Source organism: Hyalella azteca, unplaced genomic scaffold (genome assembly GCF_000764305.2).
Source record: "Hyalella azteca isolate HAZT.00-mixed unplaced genomic scaffold, Hazt_2.0.2 contig12760, whole genome shotgun sequence".
NCBI lineage: Eukaryota > Metazoa > Arthropoda > Malacostraca > Amphipoda > Hyalellidae > Hyalella > Hyalella azteca.
Genome location: NW_025942708.1, coordinates 1 through 15458, shown reverse-complemented (window position 1 = coordinate 15458; position 15458 = coordinate 1). Strand labels below are relative to the sequence as shown.

The following is a 15458-nucleotide window of genomic DNA, read 5'->3' as shown; positions in this document are numbered from 1 at the left end:
ATGTAGCATAGCTACCAAAGTACAGGCTTCTGTGGCCTAATTCCACTCAAGGATGCTAGGAGCGACTTGCAGAACACCACTCCGCACAAAGCGAAGAGGGTGACTGCAGCTTGATGCCAGATACACCAATATTTCTAGTCTCAGCGAGTGAATTACCTTGGGTCTATTTACTGAAGGAATTCCACCCCCCGCCCCCAATTAAAGCCCCGCTGTGTGCGTTAAAATTCACTCACAGCTATCGCAGTAGTATCGTTGAAAAGCTCAGAATGTCAGCTTTAAGATGAGACTAAGCATGTAACTGCAGCACAACTCAAGTAGAAACTATATTCAAAGATTTCAGCAGCTAATTACTTTATATCTAATTACTTAAAGAACTCTCTCACCCGCTTCCCTTTAAAGAGATGTCACGAACGTAAATATTGGAGTACAGCGATGGCAGTGGTACCATTGGAAAGAGCAGAATTTCAGCTTTAAGATGAGATTAAAACCCAGAAATTCCAAATCTGAAAATTTTAGGGTATACCTCCCCCTTAACCCCCACCATGTATATTAACCCCCAGCGTGCATCACACCTCCCGCCGGCAACTCAGTTTCATAACTCCCCCCTTCGCCGCACTCTAGTTGCAATGCAGCCCAACTATAGAAGTGCCTGTTTGAGCGCTGAAATTATCTCCCTCCTGTGTAATATTATTGAAATTCATGCTCATTTAGACGTGCCTGACGGAACTTCGAGCCAAAAATAACTGGTAACGCGCACCGACGTCAAGTAAAATGTTTAAATTTGTCTCAGTAGCAATTGCAATGTGCAAAATTTAAATTCTCGAAAAAATGTTCATTTCAAAAAATATCACTCGAAAAATTCATCATTTAAAAAATATCGAGTTTGCGGCGTTTATGTTCCTGGATTTCAAATATATATCGCGATATTCATGGGAATATTCAAACGGTTCTCTCATTCTTATGTGATTTGCATCAAATTATAGACGCTGGCCCAAGTTGGCTCTTCTCGGTAGCCTCTAAAATTGCCTGGAAATAACTGGCCGCTACGGGACTGAACGTGTTCAGAGGACTTACGGCTGCCGGGAGTGAATTTCTCATTTCCTGTATTTTTCATTTTTAGCGGATACTGGAATTAAATTCAACAATATTTCTTCGTATATTAATATTATTCACGCTGTCTAGACTGTGTGGCGCACGGTTCACCTTGGGAGCGCACAGCGGCCTCTTTCCACGCTTCCCTTTCCTCTATAATCTATATGCTTCACCAACCCCTTCCCTTCTGTTGCAAGGGCAATGGAGAGGATTGAGGGAATGGATGAAGAAAATATCCACTGCATGATAAAATATAAGCAAAAATGCCTCCGGATTTTATGTACTGCGCAGACGAGCAAAGAAATAAGCAGCACTTAAATATAAATGAGACGAAGGGCTGAGACTTCATGGCGGAGCCTCGAGACGTGAAAGAAATCAGGAAGCAAGAGGCCAGGAGTTGCGGGCCCTGGCGAGGCGAGCTACCGGAAAAAAATTAAACCTGTTCCTGAAACTTGTGCAGATGTAACGCCAACGGCTGACGCTCTCGAGTTGAGAACTCGACCCTGGGCTCTTAAAACTATAAGGGTTCTCGTGTGACCGAAACTTATTGCACGACCGTAACTCAACGATGCGTTCTTGAAATAATATAAATTCTCGTAGATATTGTAACCATGGCAGGAGGCTGCACTGTAACCGGATTGAGGGTCATCGATGGTCCTGAGTTCTGAACGTTTTAAATTCTTCTCTGGTTTTTAATTCTGTTGCTTGTCGTTTGCTGAGACATATGACCTAAATTTCTGGAATTATGCGTACCTGTCTGGTTATATTTCTTGGGCAAAACATTATTTTTTCTCCGACATAGTTTAGTGTATAGAGCCGACATAGAATGTCGGCGCTGAAGAATAAGCTTGATGTTGCCTGTTGCCATTTCTTGTACTTTTCTTAACTTGTTCACGAGAGATCTAAAAACCGGTCATTTGACCGGATCTTTTCCAAACTGACGATTGTTTGAAATAGCTACTACTTCCACCGGGTTCGATGTTGTGCTAGGCATTTTCAAGTCTGAACATATATTTTTCCATCGCTTTATCTAGTCTGTTCATGAACGCGTTCATACTCGGAGCGTCAACGATGCTGTCAGGGAGGCTGTTCCACTTATCGGTGACTCGAAGCGAGATGAAGTGTGGTCGCGTGGATGTGTTGCTTGCAACGCAGTTTTCTTAGTTTATAGCCGTGGCCCCTGGTCCTGGTTCTTGTTTCAAAATCTAGTAATCCTTCTGGAACTTGATATAAGCCATGAGTATACTTGTATACTTATATGAGGTCACCACGCAGACGTCGAAAACAGAGGCTTGGAAGCGTCATAATCTTTAATCTTTCTTCATAGGACTTGCCTTTCCAGCCTTGAATTATCCTTCTTGCAAGTCTTTGAACATTCTCTACTAAATTTTTGTCTTTCTTAAGTTTCGGTGGCAACACGGCGTTTCCAAACTTAGGCTCGGGCGCACTACAGCGACAAACAACTGCTTGATTGCTCTTGCATCTAAGAACTCGTAGGAGCGTCTGATTATTCCAAGAAGTTTATTGGATTTATTAGCTTTCGTTTCAAAATGCCCGTAGAATTTCAGCTCCTTGTCGAAATAAACTTTCAAATCTCTAGACTTTTCAATCATTACTCTCTCGTTGCAACCATGTCTTCTCATACTGTAATATTGTTGTTCATTGTTCTTCCCGAGATAAAATACTTTACACTTGTCAGCATGACAACGCAGCTGCCACTTATCAGCCCATAGCTAGACTCTCAAGATCATCTTACAATTGCGCTTTATTTGACTCATCCTTAACTGTATTATAAACTTTTTTATCATCGGCATACATGGAGCACTGGCTTGACACTACTTCTGGCAGATAAACCAAACAGCTAGGGCTGAGAAGCAACGAACCATGCCAACAGGCCTCAGAACGCTTCGTTATGGCACGCCACTGCGCACTGTTGCCCTGTCTGACACGGTTCCGTTAATACTGACACGTTCTTATCTACCGTATACTAGAAAATCTCTGATCAATTGGAGTACATTTCCCTCTATTCTCAAAGACTTCACTTTATGCAACAGCCGCTCATGCGGAACGGTGTCTAATGCTTTGGCAAGATCGAGGTACAATGCATCCCCTGGCTCCCTTTCGTCCAGCAGGCGAGTCTAATCGTTCAAAGTAGACAAGAGGTTAGTGTTACATGATCTATACTGGAAATAAGCCTGTTAACTTTGAGCCGACTGGGCGCTCCTCAATAGCTGAAAAACTGTTCAAATCCTCATCTGTAAACACACTGCTAAAGAACTTATTAAGAACGTTATATATAGCCTTACCCTCATCAGAGGACATCTTTCGTTGATCTACTTTCAAATCAAAAATATCGTCGTTTGTCTAACACTTGAACATGAAATAAATATTAAATGCTGTCAGTGCACGCCAGCTGTTGAAACAAGTGATGAGTGAACAAGTGTTCCCTTGCTGATTGCTATTCTGAGAAGCGTCGCTCATGGTGTGGTTTTCTGGTCCTCTTTGTTCTGCAGTTGACTCATTTCCTGTTGAAAATCTAAATTTATATCTACTAGCTTTATAATCGCAAGAAAAGTGAATGCTTTTATAACAGATATCCTCGTAACCTTTAGCGACTGCGCAATGATGATCGAATTCTTTGTCATCTTTACTTCTATGAAGGAAGGAAATTACAGTTCACGTTTATGTAGTAAATACGTTTACGTTATTTACGTTTATTCTAGACCTTTACGTTGGCATTGCTCTGTCCTGACGGTGAAAGGAGATCTATTAGCGTCCGGTGAGCAACATGAACAGTTTCCTGTCATTGGCATGAAGGATACAGAGTTCTATCATGATATATATACACACCTGCTATAACATACACCTGTTGTGTCGGGCTGCGACCACTCAGTCAAGCGGTAGCGGCGACCTTAGTACGCATGAATCCTGTCACTTTATTTATTAATTGGTTGCCTCCAATATGCTTTCAATTACTCGAATACGCAGTTGATTTAGATTCGTATAAATAATAGTATCATTCGTAAAAACCGAGTGTTAAATATTTTACATGTTTGTTGAACAGAATCCACTGAACAGTCTTGTATCTTGTACTTGTGAACTCGAGTTAAACTTAACTTAAACTCAACTCACTTAAACTCTCTTGTATTCATTATATATATTCGTTCGTCAACTAGAGTGGCGTCAATGGCTAATATTCTAATTTTTATTGCAGACGCTTGTATCTCTGGCTTCCGAAGATTCCATCGTGCCTGTTGCTAAGGACTACCGCGCCTCTCCCTCCACCGCCGCCGCCATGACCGCGTGCACGGGGGGCGATCCCCTGGTGTGGGCGCCGCCCCCCATACCTGACAAGCCTGAGTGCCAGGTGATGGTGGCACTCCATGGTGGCGGTGCCTCTACCTCCATCATCAGCGGTGCCAGCGACAAGGAATACTCACGCTGCCAAGACACATCGAACACATCTCATGAGACTTCCATAGACTCTTATAATCACAATAGTCCTCCCTGCAATTCCGCTTTGAGTGGAACGCCTTTAGACTTAAAATGCTGCGATAGTTCAAATGGCAACAGCTCTGAATCGAACATGACATCGACTGATTATAGTAATTTAAACACGGCTTCGATAAGCTATCTCTGCAAGACTCCCAGCGAGCACACTCACTGTGGCGTTACCGCTCTAGCAGAGCTCGCGACACCTTCCTTTACCAATGATGAGCTTGCATTTAATTCTGAATCCTCCACAGTTCCAAATCTGGTTCCGCTCATCCCGTCTGATGCCAATAGCGTTAGTTCCTGCCATAATCCTAGTGCAAATCCTATACAGCCTCCTACTATGCGCAGCGAGTCAACTGGTTCGTTTGAAGCACATTTCCGGTGTTTTCCTAACATTTCTTCGTCCAACTCGCTTAATTCTAACAGAAGCAAAGATTTCCCTTCTCTTGTTAATAATCATACAAGATCTGTATCTTCTTCGCTCATTACGTCGACGATGTCAACAGTTTCACCGTCTAGTGGGCCCAAACTAGTTACCTCTCCAGCTTCCAAAATCACCAAATCCTCTAGTCTAGAAAATCCTGCTCTTGTTGGACCTGTAGTGTGTAATTCTCGGTTTGTTGTGCCTGATTCTTCAAACCCTTTGTCCAAAAGTTGTGTCCAGATCTGCCGCTCTGGTTCAAATTCTGGTCCCGATGATCAAACAAATGCTAACCTACCCGATACCAGCTCGGATGTGTCCGCAAACGTTACTATCGCCCCAAGCCTTCCCGCATTGCCGGTAAATGAAGCCCTAAACTGCAAGCCTTCATCCCCTGAATATTCCCCAACGAAGCCTCCTCCGTCTGTGGCCATGTGTGCGATGGCCAGTCCATCGCTGCCATCCCCTGCCATCCCGACATGCCGCCCCACGGACGACCTTCCTCCGTTGGGTCTGACGCCAGCGCTGCTGTCGGATATCAGCGCCGACGTGCCTGTCGGTCTGTCGGAGAGCCCAACGTGGGAGGACCTGATCTTCCGGGTGTGCTGCTCCCTGCCGGCGCGGGTGAGGGGCCCTTGGTACAAGAGCCACCTCAGCATCACCCAGGACGGTCCGCTGCCTCTCACCTGGCGCCTCTACATCGCCCTCATCGTCAGTCATATCGTCAGCTGTAGTAATGAGCTTATCTTTAATACATCAGACAAATGACATCTGAATAGCGTTGAATAGCGTTGGATTAACGTTGATTCAATAAAAAATATTTAATTCATCGCTGTTGCAACGTCAGATGTCTGGTGGGAATGGTGCAATGACGCTATATATAATTAATCGATGCTCAACAGGTCGAGTCGCATTATATCGTCTAATCCTTAATTGCAGACGAAACACTCTTTGAGATTCCATCGTTATTTTTCGACAACATTTCACGTCATGAGTGATGTTGAGCTTCAATAATTTTAAATCGCTTCAACACTATTTCATATACTTTCTTTATAATTTAATTGACATAATCATAATTAATTTTACTCAACTACTTGCTACGAACATAAGTAAAGTAATTTTCTTGCGTGCGCAGGCGATGTGTCGTCACGAAGCGCCGTACGCGGTCGTGCTGCTCGCGCGCAGTTTCCTGCGCTGCGGTGGTGAGCGTCGGTGGCTGCAGCACCACACGCACGCACCACCCAAACTGCAGCTCCTGCACACCATCAACACCACACTTGCCCATCAGCCCTGGGCACTCACCAAGCACCACCTTCAGGTACCTCATCATCACTTCTCGCTGCATTGTCCTTTGCTGCATCATATTTCACGCTTTTTCTACCTTATATTTATTACTCGTGTGTCTCCTGCCTCAATATTAGTCACCCTCGTGCCCTCACCCACTATATTTGTGGCCTACTTGCCCTCACCCACTATATTTGTGGCCTACTTGCCCTCACCCACTATATTTGTGGCCTACTTGCCCTCACCCTCAATATTTGTGACCCACTTGCCCTCACCCTCAATATTTGTGGCCCACTTGCCCTCACCCTCAATATTTGTGACCCACTTGCCCTCACCCTCAATATTTGTGGCCCATTTGCCCTCACCCTTAATATTTGTGGCCCACTTGCCCTCACCCTCAATATTTGTGACTCACTTGCCCTCACCCTCAATATTTGTGACCCACTTGCCCTCACCTCGACTATACGTGAGTCCCGCGTGCGCAGGCGCTGTGTGGGTCGGGCCACAGCACCACCACGTGGGGTCCCAGCGAGGTGATGCACGCGGTGCTGCTGCTAAGTCATCACCACGCACTGGCCGCGTGGCTGCTGTGTGGCCCCTTCATCACCCGCCACTCTGCCGGCCCCGCCACCACCACGGGCGCTGCCTCACCCAAGCGCCCCACGGCGGGTAAGGGCGCACAAGTCATAAAAAAATAATTTTTCCTAAAAATTAGTAATTAATTAAGTAGAAGAATTAATTTTCCTAAAGAATTTTTCTCTTTACAATTCCACTTGTTCTCAACGGATCGTGTTCAGGTTTTCGTATGGTATTGTCTATTTTTGTGCCCGCTTACTTGGGTCTTGGACCAAAAAAACTTTCCTCATATGGCCGCCCTTATGCCACCCATACCCCCCGCCTAGCTGGCAACTTCTTGGTCGGAGCAGCCGCTCTGCTCGGGATATTTATTTTCTTAAAAACAACGTACAATGTCAAACTCAAACCAACTGAATTTTTTATGTAACTAACCCTGCAGAAAGCAATAAGCATCAAACAAGTCCCACTGCAACTTTTGATCGCTAATCAGGATAATCGGACAAATAGTATGAACATCAAATACAAGAGTGGGTCGCCTAATGATGCTGATTAAATTACAGACGCTGACGACGTTGAGTGTGATTCTGACGAGGAGGACGACGACATCCCTTACGTCGAGCACTTCTTCGACGACCACGACAGCAACACCAGCAGCAGCAGCCTCAGCAGCAGCCCTGAGAATGCCTCAGCTTTTCCCACCGTTAAAGCTGGGACCAACGCCCCCGTCCTTCCTGATGGCACCGGCGACGGGGAGGCAACTAAATCTTGCCGTGGCTGCAGTGCCACGAACTCGTCGGACGCCACGGGCGACTACGCAAAAGTCGCCGACCACACAAAAGTCACCGACTACGCAAAAGTCGCGGACCACACAAAAGTCGCGGACCATACAAAAGTGGTCGCGCCGCTGGTGGCCGCCAAGATGCCGCGCTTCGGGAGCGACGTCAGGACTTCGAGTCGCCCGTCCTCGCCCGTACTGCCTCCCGCAGCTCACACACAGTCTCCCCTCAAGGCGTGCGCTGTGTCAGTGTCCCTCTGGCATTAATTATTTATTAAGTTTTCATGCTACAGTGAATTTAGATGTAAATCTCCCAATTTTCAAGCCTATTCAGTTCATTCACGTTGACTAGAGTCATCTGTTTCAACAAACTCTTGACGAATGAAGATAAGTAATGACATACCATGAGCTGGGGTAAGATTGGCAATCATGTGAGGATTTAAAGACCTCGTTCATGCATTATAGGATGGGTAGCACCACAGATTTGATTTGCATGTCACATGATCGCACTTAGTAGAATACAAGTTTTACGCACTTTCGGCCAGTGTTACACTCAAGGTCCAATCTTACCCCCCTGACCGTAATAGCGTACTTTAGGAATACTATTTATTAACCAAAATTGATCGGTTACCGTGAGATTACAATTGGTCAACTTGAGTACGATAAGAGCTACATAACCTCGTGTTACGGTATATAGTACGTACCGTCACACGAGTAATGACAGCGCCACTGTAACTGCAGGACGCAGGTGACGGCCGCGCAGAAAGGTAACAGCGGCACCGGGGGGACCATGGGGAGCGTCCTGCCGGGCCTCATGCCCCCTGGGGACGGCCGCTACAAGCACTTCCCCCATCACCTCCCTGGGGAAGACTCCCCTAAGATCTCCAGCAGCGTGAGTACCTCGCTAGCCGTCCATGGTTTTTGGGGCTCTGACCCAGTGAAAATTTACAGACGCGTAAGCTTCTGATTTGGATTAACAGAAGCTGGGGCGACTCTAAATTTTGTTAGGGGAAGAAGAGTTGGGGCCGCACTTTCAGAAATTGTTACGAGTTTATAAATCCGACAGCCAATAACTGACAGTTTTTCAAGCTAAACCCATCAATCACAGACGAAAAATCGGCCACTACGTGAGCTTAAACGACTGATGATTGTACGGCCTCGGATGATGAATTGCAGTGCATTCGCAATTTTCCCAATTCAACATGCCACAACATGCACGCATACCGTCCATGGTTATCCTACAAGTACATCGAAAAATGTATCAAGTAACACTCAGGATTTAATGCATCTCGAGTTTGTGCAGCACTGAATTTTAACAAGTGACGCTATTAACCACATATTGTGTCGCCTGCAGTGTACGGGCTTTGGTTTAGAAGATTATTCACGGTCCAAAGGACAGCATAACGATTAAGTCGATTATCTAATATTACTCATAATTCTATTTGTAGACTGCAGTAGTTTATTTTTTAGCCTACTTTAAATTATTGCACAAACGGCATAGTTTATCTTTTATTTTATTGCTTTGAGCGCTCATCAGTCTGCATAATTACTGGTGTATCGTTACAGTTCTCTCTAGTGTAGGTATATTTATTCCTATGCAGTCCGAAACAAGGGCTAATAAACTTATCAAAACTTTAAAAGCTCAATAAATTTTTGAGTAGTAAGAAACAAAAAGAAAGAAAGTACAAGAATCGGCGACATGCCTATCCAGGCCTGGCCTATTCTTCAATCCCGAAGATACTATACTTTGCTACTATACTTAATGAGGTACTAATAATAATACTCAATAACAATACTTAATAATAACTTATAATAATACTTAATACTATATTTAATTACTCTACTAAACGAGGCTTGTGTGTACAGGTGTTCCGGTGGCTGGACTACGGGTTCGACACGACCCGGCGCTTCCTGGGGGACGCCGTGACGCGGGCCCTGGACGAGCGTTTCTGTGCGGGGTCCTCCCTCAGCCACTGCCTGAGTGTGGCGGGTGTTGCTGTGGCGCCACCACGCCACAAGAATGGCGCTTGCCATAAACCTGTGTGGCGGCAGGTGCAGTGGCTGTGTGGCGTGCTCTACGACGACTACGACTACAAGCTGCTCAGGAAGACCATGCCACAGCATCTGCAGAAGCTTATTCGCACCGCCACTTGCTTCCCGCACCGGTAAACTTTCTTATCATTGCTGTTCTTTCCTTATTATTGCTATTTGAGCCTTATTGTCATTGTCATTTGTGCCTCATTGTCATTTGTACCTTATTATTATTGCTATTCGTGCATTAATGTCACTGTTATTTGTGCATTATTATCATGATTATTCTTATTTTATTATCATTATATTCTAGCCGACAAGTTGACCAATCAAACATCAAATTTTGCCTTTCATCAATATTGTTTTCGATTTGCTTATTTTTCCTGGGAATAAAAACTTGAACTAATGTTTTGCCGCGATTATAAAGCTCAGTGATGAATAGATTCCTGCGTCTCTGCATGGTTTTCTCAAGTTTAACTGGGACAACGGGACGAGACGGGAAAGGCCCCGCTTAAAATAACGACACGAAGGAACGAAAGTGTCCCGGGATGAATATATCCGAACGCGCGGCTTGAGGGTTACCGAGCAAAACGCTTAATATTAATAAGCTAAGTAAAAGTTGAATCTCATCTTCATTTTCTTCACTAAGCGAGACAATGATTTTTGGATTGTCTCGCCAGGCGAGGGAAAAAAGTACATAGTGCAGATGTTCAGTGCTGATGTTTAGGGTTTGATGGTTGCAGGTTGTGCACAGTGCGGCGCTCGCCGCTGTCGGAGCAGGACGTGTTGCTGGTGTGCTCCCAGATCATGGACTGCAGGATGCAGTGTGAGGTGCTCTTTGCGGTGCGTGCCATGCTCGACTACTGCACCATGGTGCGCTACTAGACATGCTCGACTACTGCACCATGGTGCGCTACTAGACATGCTCGACTACTGCACCATGGTGCGCTACCAGACATGCTCGACTACTGCACCATGGTGCGCTACCAGCCATGCTCGACTACTGCACCATGGTGCGCTACTAGCCGTGTTGCGCATCATACTGCCTCGGTGGTGCGCAGTGAAGCTCATAACAACTGCCACGATATTCAATGCGTCGCGGAGTGCGTGTCTCCTAATGTCGTTGAATCCTCTTGATTTATGAATAACATTTTGTTTTCGTTGTTATATCATAACAATATAGTCTTCTTATTCCGTCTGTTTAGGGTATTCTCGAATAAATTTACTCCATGAGGATCTTGATTCGTGATAGCCGCATCATTTCGATTGGAATAATTAATGATAGAAGCTCGTTAAGTATGGATTGTTACAGCTAACCAATCTTGTTAACCGTGGAAGTTGCCAGTTCGACTTGATCTCTCGTCGCCCATTGTTATCACCTGCGAGGTTCAAATCGTAGATTTGTCGTGCTTAACGACCAAATATTTTTGTTATTACAGCTTAGATCTTTTCATCATAAGAGAATATTATCGTTCACTCATGCCGATTTTTTTTATCCGCTTACCACATTTGACTTGGTCCAGCTGACTTGGTCCAGCTCAATCCAAATTTAAAACTGATATACGGTTAGGCTTCATGAAGTTTTTTAATTTTTCATTTAAATCTGTTTTAATACTACATCATCTGTGACGTAGGTTTAACTTTTTATATTTTTAATAACATTTAGATTTAATCTGGCTAATAATTTTATGACGTTGTGGCTCTCAGAGCTGAATGTGTGATTCATATCCATAATGCTGCACGAATTCTTAAAAGAAGCGTTCGTGTATAGCACGAATTGATGCGCGACACGAATCCATATTCACTGCGCGTCCTCCCTTGGAGCAGATCTCAAGTTATTGCATTATTTTAGCTCCTGATTTTCTTGTCTAATTTTATTGCTCTTATTCTTACCTCTATGTTGGTCTTCATTTAAGTCGTGTCGACCGTGAAATTTCAGTCGCGCTGTACGAATTTCTTTAATTTTTTAGTGAATTTAGGCCAAAGTTCGTCAATAATCGAATTGTGTTTTGTGTTTTCCCGTTTCGTATTTGCCAATTTATCCTCAACATCAGCGCGCCATAATCTCATGTGATGTTTAGTGTTCATTAATTAATAATGTTTATTTTATTCTTGATTGATTGTTACATTTCTCATTCCCGCCACTCGCTGTTCAATTTGTAAATGTCAAGATGAGTCAACTTTTTGAAACGCATGTAATGACGAAAGATGGAAACGAGGACACTTGATGATTATTTGAAAAAAGTGCTTTACTGTTTCGAGAATCGATGTTACTGCTGAGATTTTTTCCCCATTAGTGCGCCTGCAGATGTTCAATTTCTTGATTAATCCTCGCCTGCGCAGGTCACACATTTTTCGTTGATGATATGCGCCGAAAATAAATACTGGGCTGAAATAATATAATATTCACAGTTGCGCAGATAGCGCCAGCGTGCACGGAGCGCCGGACGTTATTAAACATATAACATAAGTATTTGGTGTCTCTCCTTGTGGACGTTAGAAAAAAAATATAATTCGTATACACGTACCCCGCTGATAGTGAGAACGATGCCCGTATAAGACACTCTTTTCTGTTGAAGCCGACCTCATCAAAGTTGGTATAGGATTTCTTACTACATAAATCCATCATATTCATTAAGTTTTAGTTGCGTGAAAACATGTAGACACTTCATTACATTCTCAACCTTCTGGCATGTGTATTATAATGCGTGTGTTAATTTTGTTATAGATAAGTCTTCCGCAATGTAAAGACGCAAGCATAACGGCATTACTTGTATTCATTAAGTGATATGTAAAATGAAGAGATCGATAGAGGTTCATCAACAATACTGCATTTGTCTTTCATAGGACAATCTATTTCTTTTTATTTATATTGAATAGATTCTCCGATATGTAGAATATCATATACGACAGTAATGTATCTATCTTTGCTTATAACTTTATTGTTAAGTTGAACTGAAGTGAACGTCAGTTTTACGCCACGAGTATTCCAGCCATCGGCTATAGTTACTATTTCACCTCGTGGATATTGTATTAATGCACAGCTAACGATAAGATTGCGATATTCTCCGTATATCTGTGCCGTAATCTTAATCACGTGTTAGAAATTGTAATGCCGGCCGTTTTCCTTTTCAGCAGCCCTACGCTGCGGGTGGTTCCCGTCGCACAACATATATTAAGCTTTAACTCAATAATTTACATCTGTGAAATCGTCCAAATAATTCATCTAACTTCCGAGCGAATATTTTCGTATTAAATTGTCGCAATCGCAGAGGCTATTCTGTGGAGTAAGCATGCAAATCTTATAGCATGTTACATGGTATCGACACAACGCTGGACCGCAGTACAACTCTATAACTTTTGTAGCGACACAACGCTGGACCGCAGTACAACTCTATAACTTTTGTAACGACACAACGCTGGACCGCAGTACAACTCTATAACTTTTGCTTGGCATTACAACGCAGCGAACCTACTTCTTTCTAGTCCTTTGATCTTTATTGCTGCTCCGACGCTTGGCAAATTTAATATCAAATAACCCAACTAAATGCAGCAGAACGATGAACGCGTTGTATTCATGTACGATTCCGAAAAATACAAATGTTTCGTTTACTCCGAGGTAGCTTGTACTCGTAGTTATTTAATAATAAGTATGGATTCATAAATTCGACGAATAGATTGTCTAGCTACTTGATTTGTCTTCATCTATGCACATTATATTCACAGGCTCGCTTTTCTCATGTTATTTAATATTAGTGTTGTTGTTTAGCTTATAGACTTGCTTGATGCCATCCCTTGCAATTTTGTTGCCTACTGGTTTATTGTAAATAAGTTATAGAGTTCAGATATTCTGTTGCACTTCGTACCGCGTAATTAAGTGTTCAGTCGTAATTTGCCTTGAAGTTAACCTCATGTCCGATGCTAAGTGGTACTTGCATCCTCTACTCAAAATGTAGCCAAGAATATTAGTTTTTAGTTCAATCCACGAGAACAATTACCTATATGTAGTTCTGTAGGCCTACGTGACAGCATAAGCCATATAATTTCGGCCTAAAGCATATATAGTTTCGGCCTAATGAAAGAGAAAACTGATGTACATATGTTATTGTCTTGCTAGCTGGTGACTTGTGCACTAGGAAGACGCAGCTGGTGACTTGTACACTATATAGGAAGACGCAGCTGGTGACATGTACACTAGGAAGACGCAGCTCTTGTGCACTAGGAAGACGCAGCTGGTGACTTGTGCACTAGGAAGACGCAGCTGGTGACTTGTACACTAGGAAGACGCAGCTGGTGACTTGTGCACTAGGAAGACGCAGCTGGTGACTTGTGCACTAGGAAGACGCAGCTGGTGACTTGTGCACTAGGAAGACGCAGCTGGTGACTTGTACACTAGGAAGACACAGCTGGTGACTTGTGCACTAGGAAGACGCAGCTGGTGCCCGCGGGCACGGTTGTACAGCCACGGCCATAACAAGAGCACAGCTCGGACGACTTTCAATGCTGTGCAGCGCACGGAAGATGCTGTGCAGCACAATATATCACATATAGGAATGATATCTTCCATAATTAAAGGTGCTAACTTGCACACTAACGACTGATCACATATAGGAGTGAGTTATATATAATAATGTGTGTCCCTCAACCCATCACAGAAATATGAAGCATATTTTGATCTATCCATCTATCGCTTTTTGTAGAGGAGAACTATTATGATCGGAATAATATATGTGAGATAGATTTGAGTTGTCTCGTTTTCTTGCCCTGCTGGCCGCCTATATCAAAGTGGGTCACGATGCGGACCATATATATGCATCGTTCTGGACTACTTTCGTACCGTGAGAAAGTTTGTCAAGTAGCATTTCTTACGCCGCAGGCGTATGATCAATGAAAATTTAGTCCAAACAGTATTTACGTCGGTTTTAATTCATCAGTTGATCGTAAGAATAATGAAAAATTTGCAATATTTATTTAATGGATAACTTATTGTATTTTACAATTGAATGACCGTGTATTGTAGTACAGGGTGAAGCAGGGAAACTTTGCTTATTTGAAGCATATATTATAACAAAAGTATTGAATACATACAAATGAATTTTGTAATATTATCATCAAGAACAAGAAAATTTTACAATTTGCCAGTTTAAAGATGGAATTATTTTATAGATTATATGATTTATATCCACCATTGTCAATATATTGTATAAGTATAGTGTCCGGAGATTGGTGTCGACTCTTTCCAGCATCTCAATAAGAATGTTGGCGACGGCTTCACGAATGTTATTCATGAGATGGTTCAGGTTGTTGGGTTGCATGGGGATGGAACTTCAATTCCTCATGTAGGATCCGACTAACTGAACGAGCTGATAAGTGATAACCCTAGAGCTGATGCATGCTGGCGAGCAGATCGGCGGGGAGACCTGAGGGAAGTTGGCGACTGAGGGAAGTTGGGGACTGAGGGTCTACTGAGAGAAGTTTGAGGGTAACTGAGGGATCTCACTGAAGATTGAGGGATACTAGTCGTTTAATATTGCGCTGACGATTTTATATTTGACTGAGGCTTCCCTAAATACTGGTAGGGTAATGGGAGGATGCAGGTCCGAGTTTTTCGTGTTTATTTAGTTGAATGTCGACATGTACAGAAGGTATATTAAAAGGCCTGCGAACAAAGGTTAGACATTAGAACATGACATGAGTAAAATATTCCATAGACATTATTACAGGGCATGGGTAAAATATTTTGTCGACCAGGATATCATCCGCAGGATTACTACGAGTTTACTT

General features: G+C 43.3%; 1 protein-coding gene across 1 annotated transcript in view; it reads left to right on the top strand.

The window, feature by feature from the left end:
* LOC108665440 overlaps positions 1-13823 on the top strand; it is a 19765-nt gene extending 5942 nt beyond the window's left edge. The window contains exons 3-10 of the mRNA XM_047883371.1: positions 4307-5719; positions 6144-6326; positions 6778-6961; positions 7429-7888; positions 8385-8535; positions 9510-9808; positions 10418-10526; positions 10562-13823. Coding sequence (XP_047739327.1) covers positions 4307-5719; positions 6144-6326; positions 6778-6961; positions 7429-7888; positions 8385-8535; positions 9510-9808; positions 10418-10526; positions 10562-10594 — 2832 coding nt within the window. The 3' untranslated portion in view covers positions 10595-13823. The remainder of the gene's footprint in view (positions 1-4306; positions 5720-6143; positions 6327-6777; positions 6962-7428; positions 7889-8384; positions 8536-9509; positions 9809-10417; positions 10527-10561) is intronic.
* The last annotated feature ends 1635 nt before the right edge of the window (positions 13824-15458 follow it).